Source organism: Cavia porcellus, unplaced genomic scaffold, assembly GCF_034190915.1.
Source record: "Cavia porcellus strain 051 isolate PalLab524CR breed Dunkin Hartley unplaced genomic scaffold, mCavPor4.1 scaffold_8, whole genome shotgun sequence".
Classification (NCBI taxonomy): Eukaryota; Metazoa; Chordata; class Mammalia; order Rodentia; family Caviidae; genus Cavia; species Cavia porcellus.
Window position 1 is genome coordinate 22,207,975 of NW_026947491.1, and position 22,548 is coordinate 22,230,522.

The window sequence follows — 22,548 nt, forward strand, 5'->3', positions numbered from 1 at the left end:
TTTCATTATATCATGTGGGAAAATAGTCTTGACTTACAAACAACACTAATCACAAATAGTCTTTGTGAGTAAATTGAGTTTAAAAAGTGAAGGGTGGGGCTGGGGATTTAGCTCAGAGGCATAAGCACCTGCCTTGCAAGCGGGCGGTCGTGAGTTCGATCCCCAGTACCGGTTTAAAAAAAAAAAAAAGTGAAGGGTGCTTTTTAAATAGAAATAAAGGAGAAGGATGCCTAATTGATGACAGCCAGCATCCAGAGAGGAGGGAAAGAGGCTGAGGGAAAGGTTTGTGGTCCAGGGTCCAGAATTGTTCCCTCTGCTCACACTGTCATGTCTCAATCAGATACACCAAGAAGTATGCTACTAATATTCTTCACATCTCACAAGCAAAAACAAATTGTAAGAAGTGTGAATACCCTGGCCCCATGTAATTTTTTTAGGAATATTAATGTTGAAGGATGGATAATTTAAACCTGTGATGGACTAAGACAGGGCAGCGGGAGCTCACTGGCTGAAATCCTTTTTTATACCAGCCACATCACCAGGAAATGATTGGGTGAATCAAATGTTGATGTCAGTTTAAGCAAGAGTTCTGGCTTTCATGCTTAGACATATGTTTATTTTCCAAATTCTAGTAGTTTCTGGGAAAAGTCTGAAGTTTGTCTGAAGGATTTGAAATATTTACTTTTCTTGTATCTTTACTCTTGCAAAATCTTACTATCATGCGATTCCAATGCCTTTATTTACACAAAAATTGTATTCCTCTTAGGGGCCTTATTTTCATTTTCATGGGAAAAAATGTAAAGATTGAGAGACAGTATGAAAATCTTGACAATGGATCTGACTGCCACATGTCCAAAAACAGACCTTGCCTTTTGTAATTTATGCTGGGCTAATCTAGACTGTATGTTTTGTTTTGTTTTGTTTTGTTTTCCTTTTTATCGGTACCGGGGATTGAACTCACGACTGCCTGCTTGCAAGGCAGGTGCTTATGCCGCTGAGCTAAATCCCCAGCCCCTGACTGTATGTTTTCTGCTATCAAGGGATTCATTCTTCCATAGGACACTGACCCTGGAACTTTCTGATCACACTTGTAACCGACTTTCATGAAGACTTCCCGACGTACATTAAGAAAACCACGGAATGTTTGAAATGCATAACTGAAGCCTTTAAATGCAAGCATTCTTCACGGAAAGGGTGACTGTCACCCTGACACAGAAATTGCCCCCCAAGCTCCTGAGTTACAGTTTGTCCTTTAAGTTTCACCCACTCAGGGAGAAGCTTGCTTCTCTAATCACCAGCCCACAATGGAGCAGGACCCAATCAGCGATGCAGACGCGGGCTGTGTGAACCAACCAATCAGGTGGGTTGAGAGAGAGCGGCGCCTCTGTGTCATGGCGCTGAGCCGCGCAGCTGGAGCTCAGTGCTGAGAGCCCGCACCTGACTGGCCCACGCTTTCCTATGACTTCTGCCGGCTGCAGCCTGCGTTGGAACGGTCCTGGGAGATCATGCATAAGATGGTGAGGTCGTGGGATGGGTGCAGGGACCAGGTGGAGTCGAGTGAGTTCTGGCAGGAGGGGGCCAGAGTGAGCTGTGGCAAGGAACAGCCTCTGTATTGAGAAACCGACTTCTTCCTGGTCTTTGATTCTGGGTCATCTGCGTCCCTTTTCTGCTTTGCTCGCATTTATTTCCTTCGGTACTCCCCGCCCAGAATGCCTTTTTTGAGTGACCCCGGGCACAGCTGTGTCGCCACCAGGCCGGGAAACTTCTGTGCTGCACTCAGCGGACAAAACACCGATCTCTTTCAGTATTTATATAGACCTGGTCTCACTGTGCTGTTACTGCACGAACGGCCCTCGTGGTCTCACCACACTGAGATATACGGTTGTGAACCAGTAGGTGAGTCTTAGGAGAGATTCGATTGCAAACTATTTAAGAAGAGCTGCCAGATTTCCAGAAAAAATCCTGAAGGAGGGTCCATGCGGCCGCACCCTCATTCCCAACAAACTAATTACAGATAAGCAGAGCACCTTAGCTGTTCTGTTGCCTAGAGACCCCCTGTTAAAGATGAGTCTTCTCGGGATTTAAAACACCACTTTCAACTCGGGATCCATAACCGATTTCCTCAGCATACACGTTTTAAAGCAGACAGGGATTTTAGAGAAAAATCCTGATTATTTTCGTGGCAGGCACTCCTTTTAGTAGGGAGCTGGCATCACACTTTGTAGGGCAGAAAGTTCACTCTTGCTCCTGAATTGGAGGTAATTCTATTATTTTAATTCTTCTTTAAATGGCTAAATTCCCAACTCTACCTGAGGTGAGGTGATTCCCTAGCTAGAGCCTTGTTCATATGCTAAGCAAGCAAATTATTCTTTGCTTTTAAACAAATTAAGACTTTGGTTAGAATTTAGAATACTGAGGAAGGCAATGGGGATGTTCATCTATCAGCAAGGGAAGAGAAAGTGCACATGGAAGTGTGGCCTCGCAGGGATGCATATGTGTGATACTGATCTGAGTGGAAAGGGAAAGGGGATTCTTTCTTTTTTTTTTTTTTTTTTTTTTTCGTTTTTATCGGTATGAGGGCTCGAACTCACGACCACACACTTGCAAGGCAGGCACTTATGCCTCTAAGCTAAATCCCCAGCCCCTGGGATTCATTTCTGTAATAACTGAAGTAATTTGTGGTCCTTTTCTACACATTGTTTTAAAAACTGAAACTTGATAGAGATGCACATTGTAAAATCAAGTATTGAGTGTGGTGTGGTGATGCACACCTGCAATCCTTGCATTTAGGAAACTGTGACAGGATTATCCTTGAGTTCAAGGACAGCCTGTACTACCATAGTGAGACTGTCTCAAAATAGAGACAAAAATGCAAATTTTTTTCTTTGGTTTTTTTGAAATAAGGTCTCACTTTGTAGTTCAGGCTGAACTTGAAGTCACTTTGTAGCCCAGGCTGATCTCAAATTGATGGCAGTCCTGCCTCAGCTTTCCAGGTGCTGGGATTACAGGAATGTGCCACCATGCCCAGCTCACAAATACAATTTTTGAAGTGGGAATAAATTCTCATAGTTAAATTCTGCAGCCATTTGAATGAGTAGAATAAAAGATTTTTGGAAAAAACAAAAGGAAAGAGGAATAAAAAGCAAATGGGTAAACAGAGGATATTGGAGTGAGGCATAAATCAGCAACTACAGCAGTATACTCCTTGTGACTCCAGATTTTTTACAGTGTAATAGAAAATGTAGAATTGTCTGTTGGTTTGGTCTGAGATTGGGTCACTACTCAGACTTAAAGAATGGAGGGGCATTTATGAATGGATAAACATTTCTTCAATAACTACTTATTGGATCGTCTAATCATTTTTGATTCAAAATTGGAAATTAGGAAACTGGTCTTGTTCTAAGTTTGAAATATTGTAAATGTCATCTTTGAGGTTGAATGGGATTTAGTCTCCTACTTTCAAAAGATTTCAATGTTGGTTTTTTGTGTGTGTGTGTGTGTTTTTGTCTTTTTCGTTTTTATCGGTACCAGGGATCGAACTCATGACTGCCTGCTTGCAAGGCAGGCGCTTATGCTGCTGAACTAAATCCCCAGCCCCTAAAAGATTTCAATATGTTTTTGATGTTCATTATTGTACAGGGACTGATCTTAGAAGATTTTTCCCTCAACTATGTCCCTTAAAAGTTTGTTTCTTTTTAAATATTTGAGATCACATGGTGCTAAATTGTCCAAGTGATGGAAAGCCTTTGATACTTTTTGTACCTCCTTGTAAGTTGGGATGAGGGACCTTTGCCACTTTGCTAGTTTATTTTATTTTTTGGTAACAGGAATGGAACTCACAACTTGCACTGGCCAGGCAAGCACTAACACCACTGAGCGAAGTCCCCGGCCCCTTACTTTGCTAGTTTAAAATTGAAGTTTTTAAATCACCAAGATTTACCAAAAGTAAATATTACTGAGCTATTGTGGTGGACACCTAATGGCGTCCACCCGAGAGGTGAGGCAAGAGTATTACATCACCAAGCACATCCTGGATAACTGAAGTGAAACCCTCTCTCAACATTAAATAAATATGTTTCTGCCTCTGCCTCCCGAGTGCAGGGATTACAGTTGTGTGCCGCCATGCCCAGTGTGTTTCCTGTTTTGAGTGCTCTACTAAATAGATTCTTCAGAGCAACCAAATCAAGAGCATGGTAGAAAAAAAAAGCATAGTAGAACACTGATGGTCTTTGTGTATATTTGGGGGCTATGTGAGAGAGAATTTTATGGAGAGGTGCCCTTCTCATATATCACCAAAGTGAGGAAGATAGGTTGCAAATTTTCAGTGGGCAGACACAGGGCAGAGTACATTGAACAGAAGATACCAAGCTTATGCAATGTCAAAGAGAAAACATTTAAATGACTTGTCTTAATTTATACTGATTATGGGGGCTCTTCTAACTCTTAAAAGTAAAGCATTAGCTACCTTTCTGCACTGGATTGCTCAGTTGTAACCTAACTTTGTCTTTTACCATCTTAGTGTACTAAAGGCAGGTATATCCATCACCATCGCTTCCACAACTCCTTCCCCTTTGAAAAGATTGATATCTCTCTGGAAAGAGATGATCTCAAACCTTTCTTCCTTGTTCCATAAATGCCAAGAAATTGCATTTCCTGTAATCTCTTTAAGGCTGTCTTCGGTTGTCCACAGTTTGACCACAGATCTGCCCCGCTGATGTTGTAGAGGAGCCTAGGGGAATGGCCTGTTATCAAAGGCAAAGTTGAGATAATGCACAGAGCTTCATTTCAAGGAACATTTTAGCCGGGCCTCTATGTGACCTTGTGGATATCATTGTACAGCTGTAGAACCCATTCTTTCTTCACACTTCTGATATCTGAAATGTAGTGCAGGGGCTGGGGATTTCACTCAGTGGTGTAAGCACCTGGCTGAAATGTAATGCAGGTAGTGAGGATAGGGAAGGGAGCGTGCGCGTACAGAGAGCAGGTACTTTGGGGAGAGCCACTGAGCTTGGGTGTGGTATGCAAAGCTAGAGAGTTTCCATCTCCTGTGACTTCTGTTTGCCTGTTCTGTGTCTTTTGTCACTTAGCTGCATATTTGCCCACTGCACCTGCTAAGTCTGTGGTTTTCAGGTATAGGTGATTGTGCACATCAGGAAATATGTTGAAATCATAACACACAGCATGAGCAAGTATGAGAGCAGCTCATGGATGGAGGCCAGGGATACTGATCAATACCACACAGCACACAGGGTGAACCCATACTAGAAAGTGCCCCCAGTATCACTAGTGATCTCCTTTACTGTCCTGCTGCAGTTTTGTATTCCTTCCACCCTTTGGCCCCTGCTAGTAGATTACAGCCTATGGCTTTATGGACATTTGTTATACTGGCTGTAAAGCCCAGAGAGTGCTCCACACTCTAAACGTGTTGGAATTCCTCAGCATATATATTAGCATACATATCACACTAATGGAAATATTAGTGTGACCAAACTGGAAGAATTTACTTGTATATAGCTAAATTAACTCAGTTTTATATTCTAGACTGTTTTGAATTGCTTTATACGCATGTTTTTTGTTGTGGTTGTTTTGGGTTGTGTTCTGTTGTGTTGTTATTTTTGGTACTAGGGGTCAAACTTACAACCTCGAGTTTGCGAGGCAGGCGCTGTGCCACTGAGCCATATCCCTGTCCCTGTACATCCATGTTAACTCCTAGCATGGTCTCCAGTGTCCCTGCCCATGACATCTCATTTGCCTTTCCGCAGTTCTGGAAGGGAGGGGCTGCCCAGTTCTGCACTGGCAGGTGGGAGACAATGCCATGAGGCTCTGGAGCCTCTTGGTGGTGCACAGAGCCTGTGTCCATCTCAAGTGCTGACCTGCACCATCTGCAGACACCACAAGCAATGCAAGTTTCCATTTCTAACTTTCAGCCAGCACTTGGCTTTCTGTAGTTTGATGAGCATCATAGACTCATTGTGAAACTGAAATGTTTTTCTCATTTTTTGTGTTCTACATCTCTGTGATAGGCTAGTTTTTTTGTTTCCTAAGTCCTTCTGTCAATTATCTGCCTATGTGGTATTGTCATATTTGAGATGAGTACACTTTTCTTTTAATAAAGCTTTTTTCTAGGTATTTCATTGCCACTTCTAAAGAATCAGCATTACTTAAAAGTTTGTTAATGCTAGATTCCTTTTTTGTTACATGTTAACTTCATAAACTGTATTATTCACCTTGCAAGAATTCTAAGTTATGTTTGTATCTTTTCAAAGGCACTGTAGCATATTTTTCTTTAAAAATTTATTTTTGAGAAAAATTATTTTTGAAGATGTTCTTCGTTTTGAGTTTCTTATATTTTTTCTGGATTTTTTTTTTTTTAATCTTTTTGAGACAGTCTCGTTATGTAGTTCAGGCTGACCTTGGGCTGACTTTGTAGTCCAGGCTGGTCTTGAAATCGCAAACGATTTTTCTGCGTCAGCCTCCCAAGTGGTGGGACTACAGGAGTACCCTACCATGCCCAGCTGGATTTTATTTTCATATGTTGTATGTTTCTCCAGTATGTGGAGTCTACCTTTGAAAGTCTGTGATGCAAAATCAAGTTCATTTTCATAAAATTCACTTATTAGTGGATCTGTATATTTTGTCATGTAAAAATAAGATTTCTGCCTAAAAATAAGATTCTTGCTTGCATTTTGTTGCAGTATGAGGGCTGAATCTAGAATGTTGTGCCTATCACTGGGCTACAATTTGCAGGAGGGTTTTCTTTTTCTTTGTCTTTTTTTTTTTTTTTCCCTTGGTACCAGGGATCAAACTCACGATCTCATGCTTGCCAGGCAGGTGCTTATGCCACAGAGCTAAATCACGGGCTCTACAGGAGGGTTTTCTAATAAAAAATAATGACTCACAATATTTTCTATCTACTTAGTTGATGAACTCAGAAAGAAAACAAGAGCTCTTATTTAGTGCAAAAGACTTGGATGGAACATCTTTGACTTATGTAACTTACCACTATCGATTTCAATTAGGTGAATAACATGGGCTCAGCTACTGGAGATTAAGGGCAGTAGTTTTAAGTTGAGGCCCACATTGAAAAGTGATGGACTTCTTGGACTTCCGGATGCAAAACTTTTGTCTGTGTCATTCTTGCATATAGAGCAGCTCTACAAGGACTGCTGACTGACAAACTGCAGAAAAATGAGATAAAATACCTCATATGCTGATGATTTGGGGGGCTGTGCTTCCACCAGAGGTGAGCTTTACTCAGATCCTTGGTGTCTCTCAAGCCTATCAGGCTGACCTTGAAGATGACCTGGCACAGGACTGCAGGTCAGACCTTGTCTTTGATGAAATGAGTGAAATTGAGAAGGACTTTGAAACCTTCCTTTTTCTTTCTTTCTTTCTTTCTTTCTTTCTTTTTTTTTTTTTTTTTTGTACCAGGAATTAAACTCAAGGCCTTGTACCTACCAGCCATGTGATATGCTGTTGAGTTCTATCACTGAACCTGGCTTTCACACTTTGAAGTGAGGAAATTATGCTATAGTAAGTTCCTAGTGATAAATGCTTAGGTGACCCTGCCTCCCATGAGAAGGTAATTAAGGGTGCTGCTGTTTTTGAACAGTTGTTCTGGTCCCCCTGGTGAAGAACATGATCAGAACTCAGAACTTAATTTGTATGTGTCTGTGATCTTGGCAGAAGAAGTTTGCTTGCCTGAGCAGGTGAAATGTTTCCTTTTTTTCCATCTTGATTTATTTTGCAAAATACTGTTCATATATTATGCCAGTTTTCCCATGTATTAGATCATTATTTTCTCTTTTAGCATGTTTTTGCATTCTTTTTTGAAAATTAGTAGATTAAGAGATAAGGGTGGGAAAGGCTGTCCCATAAAACCAAGGTCCTCATTTGAATTTCTATCCTCTGACAACTTTAAATATTTCCTTCCATTCTTTGTGTCTTACCCTGGCCTGTGACCCACTACCTCTTTTGGTTTTGCAGTTTACTCGATGAGATACTGAATGTAGAAGTGCAGGGTTAAACTTGTGAGCTGACTGTCAGGGACAGCAATTAGGACGGGCCCTTTGAGTACAGTAAGACAGTGGCAACACTTGGGAAACTTGAAGTGAAATGTGTGACCCCTTGTGCTGGGTGAAGTCAGTATCCTAGGTGGAAACCTGTGTCAGAAAGAGTTTTCACTATACGCTGTCATTGTGCTCCTCTGAAAGAGGTAGTGTATATTTACTCTTATCCTTTTTTTTAGCTCAGGGGGCAAGAAATGGAGCAGCAGTGCAGCAGTGAAGAAATGTTTGTGCCCCATAAACTGTGTAAGCAGGCACACTGTCGACAGAGGACTCTGACTCTTCCTCTACCTGGAACCCAAGTCAAGCTCCCAGTGTGCTGCAAAAACCACACTACTTGGCTCACACTGCCTGGCTCTGTGACATTTACTGACAGCATATTTTATGGATGGGGCCTTGGGAGAACTCTAATCCTGGAAATGGTGATATGCAGGGACCAGTGACCCCAGACAGAAGTGAGGCTGTGGTGAAGGCAGGTGGACAGCTGCATATGGACAGAAGCAGCTTTGACAAGACCTAGACCTCTGCGTCACCTGAGGTGTCTCGTTCCTGTGTGTCCTTTGCTGCTTTTATGCCTTTGTTCTCCTCTGCAAGACCCTCAGCATCCTGTGCTGTGTAAAGGAGGTTACTTCAGCATGTCCTAAGCGCTGTCATGGGCAGCTCAGGGCCTGCTCCCCAATTATCGTAATAGTGGGCGCTGACTTCTGGACAGCTTTGGTGGATCTGCAGACTCTGTGATGTTTGTGTCAAGCGGCCCTCAGCCAGCCTTTGAGTCCCCGACTTTTATTTCAACAGCAGACCTCATGTGACTTACGTGTCAAATACCTTCCAAATATCTTTTGTGTTAAACTGGATTAGATTGTATGGACTGTACAGTTTTGGCTGATTCACCCGTTGGTATGTTCAGCAGCAGGGTGTGCTACACGGCAGTGAGGCTTGTGTTGGAGTTCCCATGAGAAATTTCCTAGGAAATTGTTTTTGTCTGTGGCTCCTCCTGTTTTTCTGTGCTCCATCCTCACTGTGGTGAGCAGACTGGTCTTGATGTGCAAAGGTCATCACATGTTGGATATGGAGCATCCACCAGAACAGCATAGAAGGGAACAGAGTGCTGTAATAGGAAAGCACAGAAAGATAATTTCAATACTACTAACAATGCCAGTCTGAGTATTAAGGTCATAAAATACATTTTTAGAATTTAGACAGTAGGGAATACCATTCAGAAGATGTAAATTGATATGCTAAGTTTTCATTTGTAATTATGGAGTTGGGTTTGCAGTCAGCCTTGGACATTAGTAATCTCTCTGTCCAGATTTGTATGTAAAGCACCATGGAGAACAGGCAGGACTTCTTAGGACTCTGAATGGTCCTATGGGATAGATGCGATGCACACAGAACAATAACTCACATCGCTACTAAGTTGACTGTCCTGAGAACTTTTTGATGCTGATTGAGACAAATGAGCGTTATTACAAAGACATTAAGTTATTGTAACTTTTTATAACCGGTGTTCATCTGAGTTAGCAATTCAGAGGTGTTATTTTAGAAATAACTATTCATAGTTAGATCACTTCCAGTGGAATGAGATAGCATGACAACAGTAGGTTTTTTTCTGCAGCTTCACATAATGAATGTCCATAAAATGTATTTGTGTAATCAGTTTGGATACTGAGGGGTGTGTGTGTGTGTGTGTGTGTTGGTGTGTAAGGGCTGAATTTTCTTTTTTTTTTTTTTTTTTTTTTTTTTGTCTTTTTCCTTTTTATCGGTACCGGGGATCGAACTCACGACTGCCTGCTTTCAAGGCAGGCGCTTATGCCGCTGAGCTAAACCCCCAGCCCCTGGGCTGAATTTTCTTTAACCATTCCCATGAGATTGATTAGTAACCACATATTGGCTTGTTATCTGAGTACTGTGATATGATAATGTTTGAGAGATAGTAAATCCTTACATATACCATGGATGAAGGAAAAGAATATAGTAACTATTCTCTGATGTTGCGCTGTACATAATGGAAGATCTCTTGTCTGGGAATATCTTTTTTTGGGTTATGAGGTACAGACCATTGGAATAGCCATAGTGGTTGTAGTCCTTCCCACAATCCCTTAAGTGATCAGAATGTATCGGGTAAATTTTGTCTGTATGTAAGGATTTATTTGAGGAAAGAGTTGATTTTTTAAATTTTTCTATGTAACTATATCTAAGACAAGTGTGTTAAGAACATGTATCCAATAAACCATGTCCCTTCGTTGAGGTATATGTGTCAAAAAATACAAAAAAATAGGAAGCCTTTTTACCATTGTAATACTGGAGATGTAAGCATCTTATATGATCTTTGTAAGAACCCGAGTTTTAAGAATAAAAACTGTTGTGCTTTGTGTCTCTCAGAAGATTGGTGTCTTACTCATGCAATGTTGTGAAACCTTCTGCATCACAATTTAGAAAATTTAAAGTTTGGGAAATTAAATTCTTATCAAGTATTCCCCCTTTTTAATTTCTAAATTTAGTTTTAATGAGGTCTCCAGATCATTCTATAATGGCTTGTCTCCTGCACTTATAAGGGATATCCAGGAAATGTTGGAACATGTCATAGTGATGACAAAGTTTGTAAGAAAATTGGCATTGCCATTAATCAGCAGGCTAGAGACCATGTTAAAGAGACTCAGCATTTTTATCATGAATAAGGATAGCTTTGATCATATTTAGGATGTCCACAATATAGGCCAAACCAGGGACAAGTTCAGAGTAGCAACTGTTATTTTTTATTACTTAGGATTGTTATAGAAGTTAAACTCCTCTAGAATGTTAATACTTAATATTTAAAAATTAGAAAGTTTTAGAGAGAAGACTTGAACAAGGACAGTATAACATATTATGGCAATCAGGATGACCCTCATTAAATTACTTGATATGAAGAAACTTTTATAGATATTTGTCATTTTTCAGTAGAGTGTCATCTAAGAAGAATTAGATGTGTCCACTGATGTATTTTATGTGACATTTGTTGGATGATACATTAAGCACATTTACTAATTGTGATATCAATATAAAACTTGCACATAGTAACAATTTAGGCCTAAGGGTTTTTTGAGATATCATCTCATTCTAGTTATGTTCTTATTAATTAATTAACTAATTTATTTAGAGACAAGAGTCTCGCCGTGTAGTTCAGGCTGGTCTTGAACTCACTTGGTAGACTAGGCTTGCCTCAGGTGAGCAGGCAGCCTGTGCAGCCTCCCAAGTGCTGGGCAACCATAATAGATCTTGTTATCTTTGAGATAGCTGCCCATGCCATCACATAAAATAAAATCAAACAAAACAAAACAGAACAAAACCCAACCCAACAAAACAATGAAAATGATATAGGACTTCAAAACAAGATAATAGAGAATTAACAATGACTACCACCTTCAGAAGGAAAGATCCCCCTCTAAATGCCACACTGTGTACCGTTATCTTAACTCTGCCTAGATGATCAGACCACTGGCCCTAGACCTGCAAAATAAACACTAACTGCTACAAGCATTAAGTTGTATTTTACTTCAATAGCTATCATCACAACCTGTATTTCTCCCAATCAGCCGGTTGCTTATGATGGTGGGAAGGTGGATGGGGTTTGGTCTTGTTTCCCAGTGCAGCTGGCATCTGGCTCTCCCCACAGCGGCCCATGTGTGGCATCGGTTCGCAGGCTTCAGTGTGTATTTATATTTTGTCAATGCCTGGAAATGAAAAAGCTATGCCAGATGACAGTCAAAAACCAAAGACCAACCGCCGCATGAAATTATTTAGGGCATTTTGTGCTTTTTGCCCCCTCTGCACCCTGATCAGCTACAGGAGCCCCTCCCTAACATTCTGTACTGACTCTTTGGTGCTAGTAAAATAGCAAAGAGCTCTATGCTTGTCTGTCTAATGAGAAGGGGTAGCATAAGTACAAGGAAAAAGAAATAAAAAGCTAAAGAGAAATTCTCATAGGAATAAACTAATCATTACGAGAAGTATTGTTTCACCAGCATAACACACATCATGCCTTACCTTTGTTCAGGAGCAATGGCACCAAAACAGCACTTTCATTTGCAGAAAGAATGCAAACTTCTCAGACAGGTTAAGCCTTGAGAAGTAAATTTTCTCCAGCATGCACACATGCTGGAAAGTGACTGGTTTCTATAGATTGTGAAAGGGAGCAGCCAAAAGCCAGGGGACACTTGACAGATTTATGTGTGGTCCTTCTGCAAGGGCCTCACTAATCTTCTTTGTATCATTCCAGTTCTAGTATATGTGCAGCTGAAGCAGGCAGACTTTTACATTTTTCATTTTTCATTTTTTCTTCTTTTTCCACTTCATTGCATTCTATTTTTTTCCACTCATGTTTTCAAGACACATTATAAACATGGTGTACATTGATTTTTCCCCCTAAAATTGATTCATATTATAAGGAAAATATGAGAAATAAAAGTGAAGGAAGAAAAAGAAATTCACATGAAGTGCCTCTGCCTATTTAGCAGTTGGACAGTTAAAAGAACTCTGGGCTCATAAACCCTGTATTCATACCTGCGGTAACAAGGCCAGGCTGTCCCATAGCTGTTTCTGTCCCCTTGTTGGGCTGAGGAGTCAGACAAGTCCTTGTTCCTTTTCCAGGCTTTGGGAGGGCAGTATTCTGCGCCGACCTGCAGCAGCAGCTTTTTCCTCCCATAGGGACCTACGTGTGCCATCAGCAAGCATGGTGGCATACAGTGCTTAGAGGTGAGACTTACTCAAGCACCAAGGGGCACAGAGGAGCTACACCAACCAACAGCACCCAGCATTAGAAGCACTCCTGGGGGTTGGGGGCTGGAGGTTTAGCTCAGTGGCATAAGCGCCTGCCTTGCAAGGAGGCAATCGTGAGTTCGATCCTCGGTACCGATAAAAAGGAAAAAGACAGAAAAAAAAAAAAAAGAAGGACTCCCAGGAGAATCCCTGCCCAGTTTTCATTTAGAATGTCAGAGTTAGTGAAACCAGCATAGAAAAAATAATGTGGGTAAAGAGCTATCTCAAGGCTATTCAGTTTGTGTGGGAAAATGGGAAGAAAATGGTCAGAAGCAACAAGCCTCATGAATCTAAACCTGTCCGTTGCTTAGCCATTCACTTCTCACAGAGCCTGAGTTACACCAAAGTTTAATCATTTATCCCTCACACAGTGTATGTGCAGGCTCAGAACTGGGAAGTTTTCCTAGGGAAAGCTTCCCCTGTAATTCTGTAGGCCATCCTTCTATAATTTATCTTTTTTCTTAATTAAAATCAATATAATACTTTGCCAAAATAATCCTTATATTTTCATAAAACAGAAAAATGTTATTCCCAAGTTGTTGCTAAACTCTGACTTTCAGTTTTCTTATGTAGGTTTTATTTTACTGTATACAGATGGTAAATGATAAGACCTTTACATTCAAGAAATGGTAATGACACCATTCATTTGTTCTAAGAAGCTGTTTGGTAGGTGTCTTAGTTACTTTTTACTCGTTGCTGAGACAAAAGACCTGAAGCCCAAGGTTGGGAAAGGAAAGGTTTATTTCTTACAGTTTTTGGAAGTTTCAGTCCGCACTTAGTTGGCTCCAAGGCAGGCGGGCATGGCTGGGCCGCAGCTCATGGTGGCTGTCAACAGCAAACAGGAACCAGTAAAGAGCAAGACACACCTTCTTCCTGCCATTACATCACATCCTGGCTCCACCCCTTTGTGGGTGGAACACTGACACCATCAATCCAAGAACTATACAATGAACCATCACAAATGAACTCATGAGGCCTGGGGGCCACAAACATAAACCATGACAGTAGGATAGAATTATTAATTTGCAATTTGAGCTGTGTCAGAGCATAAGGTTTCACTGTTGTGTTTACCTTCTGGTTTGGATCTTAGGAGATATAATAGCTGTGTTTGTTTGGAATTATTCCACCTATCTCAGTTCATCCTCCTCAGTTTCATGGCTTCCTTATGGCAATTCCAGGCAAACTTCCTCTTCCTTTATCTGCTGACGTACCTGTTCCTACTGCTAGGGATCCTGGTTTCAGTGTGTGCTGTGCAATCACATCCATGTACCACTTACAATCTGATAGTTCTGTGAGTAGAACTATGTCCAGGGGGCCAACAAAGCTGACCAACTTTCTCTGGCTCCATAGCTGTGTCACATGGGTAGTCCAAGTTAGTCACCAAAGCCTTCTTGATAGTTATAGAATATGTTCACCATATGTGTCTTTCTGTGTCTGTATGGCACAAGAAAATCAATACCATTCCTGATTGTGCCTATCTTGGGACTTTATCCTGGGGTACGTTCTGTTATTGCAATTTGGAAACAATGGTAGTTTTCATCTCTTCTGTAGACTAACGTAACCTAACATGTTTTCTGCTATATTCTCCTAATGAGCCTGAATGGTCGTGAGAAGAGATTTAACACACGCATGTCAGATCTCACTATTAGTCCTCACTGTTTTACCATGTCTTCTTTTGACACCAGGTGTCATTGTCATTGTATGTAATTAACCTCACTGTAGCTGAGAGTGACACTGGCTCCTCATGTTCATTGACTTTCATCCCAATTTGGAAAGTAATGAAGGCACTGTGAAGAGTCTTGCATTCCCTTTTCATAGCATCAGAGTTCTCAGCCTCAGAAACGGGTCAGAAGAACAATACTCACCGTGCTCTTCCCACAGAGCTTTCTACATAGTGGTGTAGAGAGTGAATTATTGGGCTCTACAGTTTTTCATTCTTGTGCTTCTCTATAAATCTCATCATTAGAGTTTTTGATACCTGATTTATTGTGACAAAACTTCTTTATTGCTTTAAATCTATATGCAGCATGAAGTAGTCTTTAACTGTAACAGGCTGCGTAGCGCAGGGAAACCTTGAGTCTCACACACAGACAATTACATGCTCTATTGCATGCTGTTATTTTCTTCTTGGATCTGATTAGATTGAGAACTAAAGGTAGGAAAACCTGTAACATAAAACTAGGCATTGCATTCAATTTTGTGCACTTGGACTACATTAATTAGTACATTGCCCGTACCCAGACTCTTTGATGGGTTTGTTGATCTTCTCTGTTTGTCTTTGAAACTAGAAGTTTTCAGAGACAGTGGAGCTGTCTTCTCTTTCACAGGGACAACAGGTATGGAGAAGCCACAAAATATAGTAGAGAAGTACAATCAGCTCTGCAAAGCTTGGAGTAAATCCTGCTTCAAATCAGTACTGCAACAGGGTGGGTCAAGTCAGTGTCCCTGGGAGGAAAACTGGGTAGGCAAGGCATTCTGAACTCTGTCATTTGGGCTTCTCTCAAATGATAATGTACCATCTTGCTTTCCTTCTTGCTCATTGGGTAGAACACCCAGCAGGTTTGTGAGGAAGAGTTTGGGTGTATGAAAAGTCAAATGAGATATACAGGCCAGAGAATACAATCTTCCTTTTCAGGAAGCAAAGCCAAAAGTTCACAAAGTGATGTTGAGAGACTCCCAAGCTCACTCAGCCTGACTCATTCTGTGGGTTCTACTGACTGTTTGCATGGGAAGCAGCTGGCAGAGCTCAGTCCCCAAGAAGGTGATGGTACAGGATCAAATGAGCAAAGATAGGAATATGATCTTTCTTGCAAGCCTCGGTTCTTGTTGCAAGTGAGCAGAACCAGCTTTGGCAGGATTTGAGCCTCAGCACCTCAGTTGAGAAATTTAGTTCCTATCTGGCCATTCTCTCTGGTACACATTTGGTATTTCCTGGCCCTCAGGATGGGACTCTGTCTTCTTCTAGGAACTAAAGACGTCCTTGTGAGACAGGTGCTGTTACTGTGACCAGAGCCCTGATGCTCCCCACTCTGTCCTTCAGTGCCTCTTCTCCCCGTGCTGTGCGGTGAGCAGCAGGCTAAGAGGAGATGCCTGACTTAGGTGAAGTTACTATGTGGGTGAGACTGGACTGTTTTATGCAAATTTTTTACCCAGCAACACACCAAGTATCATAATTTATATCTGCAATGTCATTAAATGTCTCCTAAGTGTAAAAATTGAATGGTTTCTGTAGGCTGTCTCCTCATGAAGGCATTCACAGATAAGTTCTGTATCAGTACGGGCTCTTAGGGCGAGGGTGTTTTTGGAGATGGGTTTCTGGGGTCCCGGCCTAGGAAAGTGTTTTCTTCTCTGTCCTAGTCCCATCTTTCCCTTCTTACTGACTGACACAGTTTGAGTACATTTTTCTTCCATTTCCACCTTGCCATACCATGCCGAACTTGGAACAAGGAAAGCATGAACTGAACAGTAAGTACACATAAACCCTACTTCTTTAAATTGAGGTTGTTGGATATTTGTCCTAGTTACAGGAAAGTTACTAAACCATCTAATTACATCTTGTTTTTGAAATCTAATGTTTTCCTCCATTTCATTGTTTTGCTTTATTCCTATATCTGGTAACCTGAAGTACTATTTGAAGATAACAAAATGCTATATAACAAGCATTGTTAAATTCCTATAACAAAAGAACCACAATTTATGTGAACCTATTAAGCAACCAGTGCTACCTCTGTGCTCTTTGTGTAGTAGAGACAAGTAATATAGCATCGAGTTGTGTGGGAAACTGTGTGTACACCCAGGCTCTTGTGACAAAGACATGGCATTCATATTTCACGTAACAGTCTCAATTCAGCTTTTACAACAGGAGCTCAAGTTCTCGGTGTGAGTGTGAACCTTCTTCAGGAAATATGTATGTGATTATTTAGGAGGCAGTGAGCTTGGAGGATATAACTGTGAACTTCACCACAGAGGAGTGGGCTCTGCTGAATCCATCCCAGAAGAAGCTCTATAGAGAGGTGATGTGGGAAACAGTGATGAATATAAATACTATTGGTAAGACTGACATCATTTTCTCATCTATACAATGAGAGCTTTGGTACTTGCTGATGGGTACAGATTCATTAAATAGAATATTAAGCTATTTTAAAGAAAATCTCAGTTTTATTAATGTTATACTGTGAATCTGACTGTTAAATGCTACTTTTTATATAATGATAAGGTGACTTTTTATATTTTCATGGCTAAAATTCAGAAAGAACTTGGAACCACCAGAAAATGGAAGAATACAAAAATTGCTCAAGAAATGTAAGGTAATTTTCATTCATAAGGAAAAGCAGTATTTCCAAAGGTTTTATGCATGAGCAGAAATATAACAAGGAATCTCTACAAATCAGGCTGTGTTCGAGTTTATTTAATCTCACAACAATTCTCTGAACACACATATAGGTTGATGTTGTATAATCTGCCTGTTGAATACAGAAACATTTCACTATGGGAAACTAATTTATTGGTGATATTTATACAATAAGAGACACTATTTTATACATTGGCATAAAAATGAGTTCCCAATCAGCATAAAAATATATAAAGTCACATTATAGGTATTCTGTATAGATACATATGAAAAGATAAATCCCGAATTTTGGAAGGATTTAATGTGCAAGTTATTTGTTTAACTATATATATGAATGTGAGATATACATTACCTAAACTATCGCTAACCTTAAAGCAAACATTCAAAATGTACATGAATGCTAGTGTATTAATAAATGTTTGAAAATATCTTCTAGAGAGTTGTGTGCATTCAGGTTTTGAAATTTGTAGACTACAACTTCATACATTATTTGTAAGAATACAAAACAACTATTTTTATATTAAAGACACAGATATCTCAGAATTTAAAAATAAAGCTTTGCATTTGATACACACAAAACTCCCTATGTATCTTATGAAAGGATTTATACTTTATCTTACTGATACATATGTACTTGCACTCCAAGCAGGGTAATCACGGTATTCTCAATAGATAAGTTCTAAAAGAATTCACAGTACCTCAGCTTTGGTAACCTAAATGTCAATCATTGTGTGCATGGAAAAGGAGAATGTGGGGTGGGCTCAGCATGGTGAAGGCTTCTTATATTCCCAGGGCTCTGGTAAATGAGTCTTCAGGATAACAACATGGAGTCACACTGACCAAATGAATGATCAATGACAATCGCTCTCAGAATAAGACATTTTAAAAAAATAACTAGAAGTGCAGTTTAAGGATGAGATCTTTGTTTAATTCTCATCATTAAAAAAGTGTCCTATATTATTTGGAAAATAAGAATGTCATGTGTTGGGGCAAAAATAATCATGGAACTCTTCCTCAGGGTAGTAAATGAAATAAATCAGATAGAGAATGAATTATCAAGTGTTTTCCTTTATTGAGATACTAAAATGCAAATTAAGGAGTTAAATTAAGAAGTGATAGAATGGGAGAGTGGGAACAGGTGTGTGATACACATGCATGTCAATGACTGAAATAAAACATCTCTTTACGTATTACAAAGATACAGTGATTTAAAATTTCCAAGTGAATTACATCCTTTGAAAAATAGGTATTATAGAGGTACCTTACTTACTTACTGTATGCTTCTTTATTCTGAAAACTTCTTAGCAGTCATCAAGCCAGAACTTGTGCTGCAAAATTGTTGATATGGAGATCCTTTTTATTGTGAGTGATATTTTGCTATTTTACAGAAATGCATCGGTAGCAAAATGCTATCAATATGTATCTTGGAATCAACATCAAAATGTATTCCTTTGGACTGCAGATGCTAATGAGGACGTGCAACAATCTGCTTCAAAGACAGCTGGAAATCTTGTTTGTAGAGAGCCCCTGATTGGGAATTTATCATTTAATGTTCCCATCTTACCTTGCAGTGGAGAGAAGCCTCCGCAACATGCAGAATGTGATGAGAAGCCGAGTAAATGTAATGAACACAGAAAACCCTGCAGTGATCTCCAGTCCTTTCAGATGTATGCAGAGACAGAGAAGGAAGAGAAAGCCTGTCCATATGAGCACTGTGGGAAATCCTACTCTGAATTTAGTGAAGGAACTCGCCCTGGAGAGATTATTGTTGCTCAGAAAAGTGGGAAAGCATCCACCACACCCAGTGGTTTTCAAATCCATGAACGAATTCACACTGGGAAGAAACCACATGTATGCAAGCAATATGGAAAAATTTTCATTACTGACAGTTGTAAAATTCATGAAAGGACTCACCTGGAGGAGAAACACGATGTGTGTAAGCAATGTGGAAGAGCATTCCACACACACAGTAGCTGCCAAAAACATGAAAGAATTCACACTGAGGTGAAACTCTCTATATATCAGCAATATGGGAAATCACTCAGCACATATACTCAATGTGAGAGTACTCACAAAGGGAAGAAACCTTTTGTATGTAAGCAATGTGGGAAAGCTTTCTCAAGACACAGTTACTGGAAAATACATGAAAGAACTCACACTGGGGAAAAACCTTATTTGTGTACACACTGTGGGAAAGCATTTACTACACACAATAAATGTAAAATACATGAAAGAATTCACACTGAGGAGAAACCTTATGTGTGCAAGCAATGCGGGAAAGCATTCAGGACACACAATAAATGTAAAATACATGAAAGAACACACACTGGGGAGAAACCTTACATATGCAAGCAATGTGGAAAAGCATTTGCCAAAAAGGCTTATTGTAATATACATGAAAGAACTCACACTGGGGAGAAACCTTATGTGTGTAAGCATTGTGGGAAGGCATATAATACACCACGATCTTGTCAAACACATGAAAGGACTCATACTGAGGAGAGACCTTATGTGTGTAAGCAATGTGGAAAAGCATTCTTTATATATAGTAAATGTCAAATACATGAAAGAACTCACAGTGGAGAGAAACCATATGTGTGCAAGCAATGTGGAAAAGCATTCTCTACAAAGACTTACTGTAATGTACATGAAAGAATACACACTGGGGAAAAACCTTACGTGTGCAAGTACTGTGGGAAGGCATTTGCTGTGCAGCAATATTGTCAAATACATGAAAGAACACATACTGGGGAGAAGCCCTATGTGTGCAAGCAATGTGGGAAGGCATTCACTACAAAGTCGTTTTTAAATGTACATGCAAAAATTCACACTGCTGAAATACATGTGTGCAAACACTGTGGGAAGGCATACAGTACACCTCAGTATCGTCAAAGACATGAAAGAACTCATACAGGAGAGAAACCTTATGAGTGCAAGCACTGTGGGAAAGCATTCACCAGAAAGTCTTATTGTAGTGTACATGAAAAAATTCACATGGGGGAAAAATCTTACGTGTGCAAGCACTGTGGGAAAGCATTCACCAGAAAGGCTTATTGTAATGTACATGAAAAAATTCACACGGGGGAAAAATCTTATGTATGCAAATACTGTGGGAAAGCATTCGCTACAAAGTATTCTTGTCACATACATGAAAGAATTCACACTGGCGAAAAACCTTACGTGTGCAAGTACTGTGGGAAAGCATTTACTACACAGAACAATTGTCTAATCCATGAAGGAGCACACACTGGGAAGAAACCTTATGTGTGCAAGCAATGTGGAAAAGCATTCACTACAAAGTATGCTTGTAACATACATGAGAGAACTCACATGAGGAAACCTCACGTGTGCAAACAATGTGGGAAAGCATTCCTTACAGATAAGTATTATAAAAGACATGAAAGAAGTCACACTAAAGAAAGAATTTAAGGTGCAAGCAATATGGTGTTGAATTCGTGTAGCATACATGAAAGATCTCATGCAGTAGAGAAACCTTGTAGGTATAAGCAATGTGGGAAGGTATTCACTACACACTAATTCTGTCAAGTACATAAAAACTCACACGTACAAACAAATACATGCTTGTGAGCCATGTGGAATAGGATTTTTAAGTCCTCATTTTATGTATGAGAATCTCACTGGAGCAGATTTCTATGTACAGCAACAATGTGGTGGAAGTATTCAGTGAATGCATTTTTTATCAAATACATGAAGGAGCTTACAGTAGAGATTGATAATATGTGTAAACCTATTTTGGAAAACTGGTCAAACTTCCTCATATATTTGAGCCATGAGCACGTGCAAATGAAAATTTTCATGTGAATATTACTTCATAAGATTTCCAGGAATTATACTCCTAGATGGAGATCTAGATGTTTTCTTTGTTTTTCAATAAATATCTTCAAGATAACTGAAATATGTATCTTTAGTCTTTATAATACTAATATATTTTTATGTAAGTCATAATTTTTTAACTTTATGTTACAGTTTCGTCTAATGAAACAAGGTGAATTGAAATATATTTCTCACTTCCAAGTATGGTTAGAATTTACTTTTGATTTTGTTTTGTTTTTACTATGTGAAGATGTAGGCTGCTATAAATATATTGATAGATTTCTAATTGATATTTCCCACTCTTGTAAATTTTTTGGCGTATTACACTTTGTAACCTATATACAAAAACAATTTTGAATTTGATTGTATAATCGATATGTCAGCGTATACAAATTTAGAGACCTGTAATCATGTACTTTTTTTTAAAAAGTCTCTTTGTTTATATACAACTTGTAGATTAGCAAATGCTTTGGTTTTTATGTTGTATCTGCACATTTCACAGCATAATTATGTAAAGCACATAATTTCATCTATTGCTTTCATGTGGATATCAGTAGTATGATTTATATAAAATTTCAATTTCTTACCATTACCATTTTTCTTACTTATATTATGGCTTTTTATTTGGTGGCAATTTTACCACAGTTTATACCAAAAAATAAACCATGCTGCTGTAAATTTCTGATTGTGACACATCAGATGTCCTAGAAAGGGTATGATGTATTGCAACACTGCGTCAGTCAGTGATTACTAAAGGAACATTTAATCAGAGATAGACAAATACATACTGACGTATAAGATTGGCTTAGAATGTTGGGGCACATACTAATATGTGAAATAATGCAAAAGATCTGTCTGCTGTGGGTCTGCAAAAATAAAAATCCAGCTCAAGGCCTGGAGTCCACTGTAGTGTCCATGAGAGCCTGAGTCTGCAAGCAAAGTGTGTGCCAGATGACTAGTTTGCACTAGAGGCTGAAGAGTCTGTGCTGGAAGCCAAGACACAGCTTCCCACACAATGCTGAACACGGGAGCTCTGTTACAGAAACACAGGTAGCCTAGCTTTGTTTCCTTTTTATAATGTTCTGAAAACAATCTATGGTAGGTTTTCCACATCTATAATTAGCTGCAATAAGGTAGTTGTTCATTACTTGATCAGTTAACCGTCACTGGCTACGCCTCACAACATTACATCTACGCACATTTCTTTAACCCATGGTTTCCAGATACAAAGATGTGTCATAAGAATATCTAACACTCAAACTTGCCTACCCTCATTCCCAGACCCAGGATTCTTGGCTGTTAGACATGCAATATCACATGCTGACTCAAAGCGTGTATACTACCTTTTGAAAACCTTGTGCCAGCCCTGTAAGACACTGCTACCTAACTGGTGCTAAGAATATGTCTCCAAAAGATCATTTCAACTTTGTATGAAGACAGCTGCTTCTGGATGGTGAGGAATGTGATAAGACTACTGAATTTCATGAGAGCGAAACTTAT

At 39.6% G+C, this 22,548-nt stretch overlaps 1 protein-coding gene and 1 non-coding gene across 10 annotated transcripts; one reads left to right on the forward strand and one right to left on the reverse strand.

The window, feature by feature from the left end:
* Positions 1–1,357: 1,357 nt before the first annotated feature.
* Positions 1,358–21,726, forward strand: LOC106027014 (zinc finger protein 791-like). 9 transcript variants are annotated; one of them, XM_063254161.1, is made up of 5 exons: positions 1,358–1,517; positions 8,249–16,328; positions 16,787–16,913; positions 17,113–17,170; positions 18,603–21,726. In XM_063254161.1, exons 3-5 carry the CDS (start codon positions 16,880–16,882, stop codon positions 20,641–20,643), a joined length of 2,133 nt encoding a protein of 710 aa, XP_063110231.1. In that variant the 5' UTR covers positions 1,358–1,517; positions 8,249–16,328; positions 16,787–16,879; the 3' UTR covers positions 20,644–21,726. The 9 variants fall into 9 exon arrangements, with proteins under 9 accessions (XP_063110231.1, XP_063110230.1, XP_063110234.1 ...); XM_063254160.1 differs by having other exon boundaries at positions 8,249–16,913; XM_063254159.1 differs by lacking the exon at positions 8,249–16,328 and having other exon boundaries at positions 1,361–1,517.
* LOC111755924 (U6 spliceosomal RNA) lies at positions 12,248–12,350 on the reverse strand. The gene has a single exon (XR_002790444.1). It is a non-coding gene; the product is annotated as a U6 spliceosomal RNA (small nuclear RNA).
* Positions 21,727–22,548: the final 822 nt, after the last annotated feature.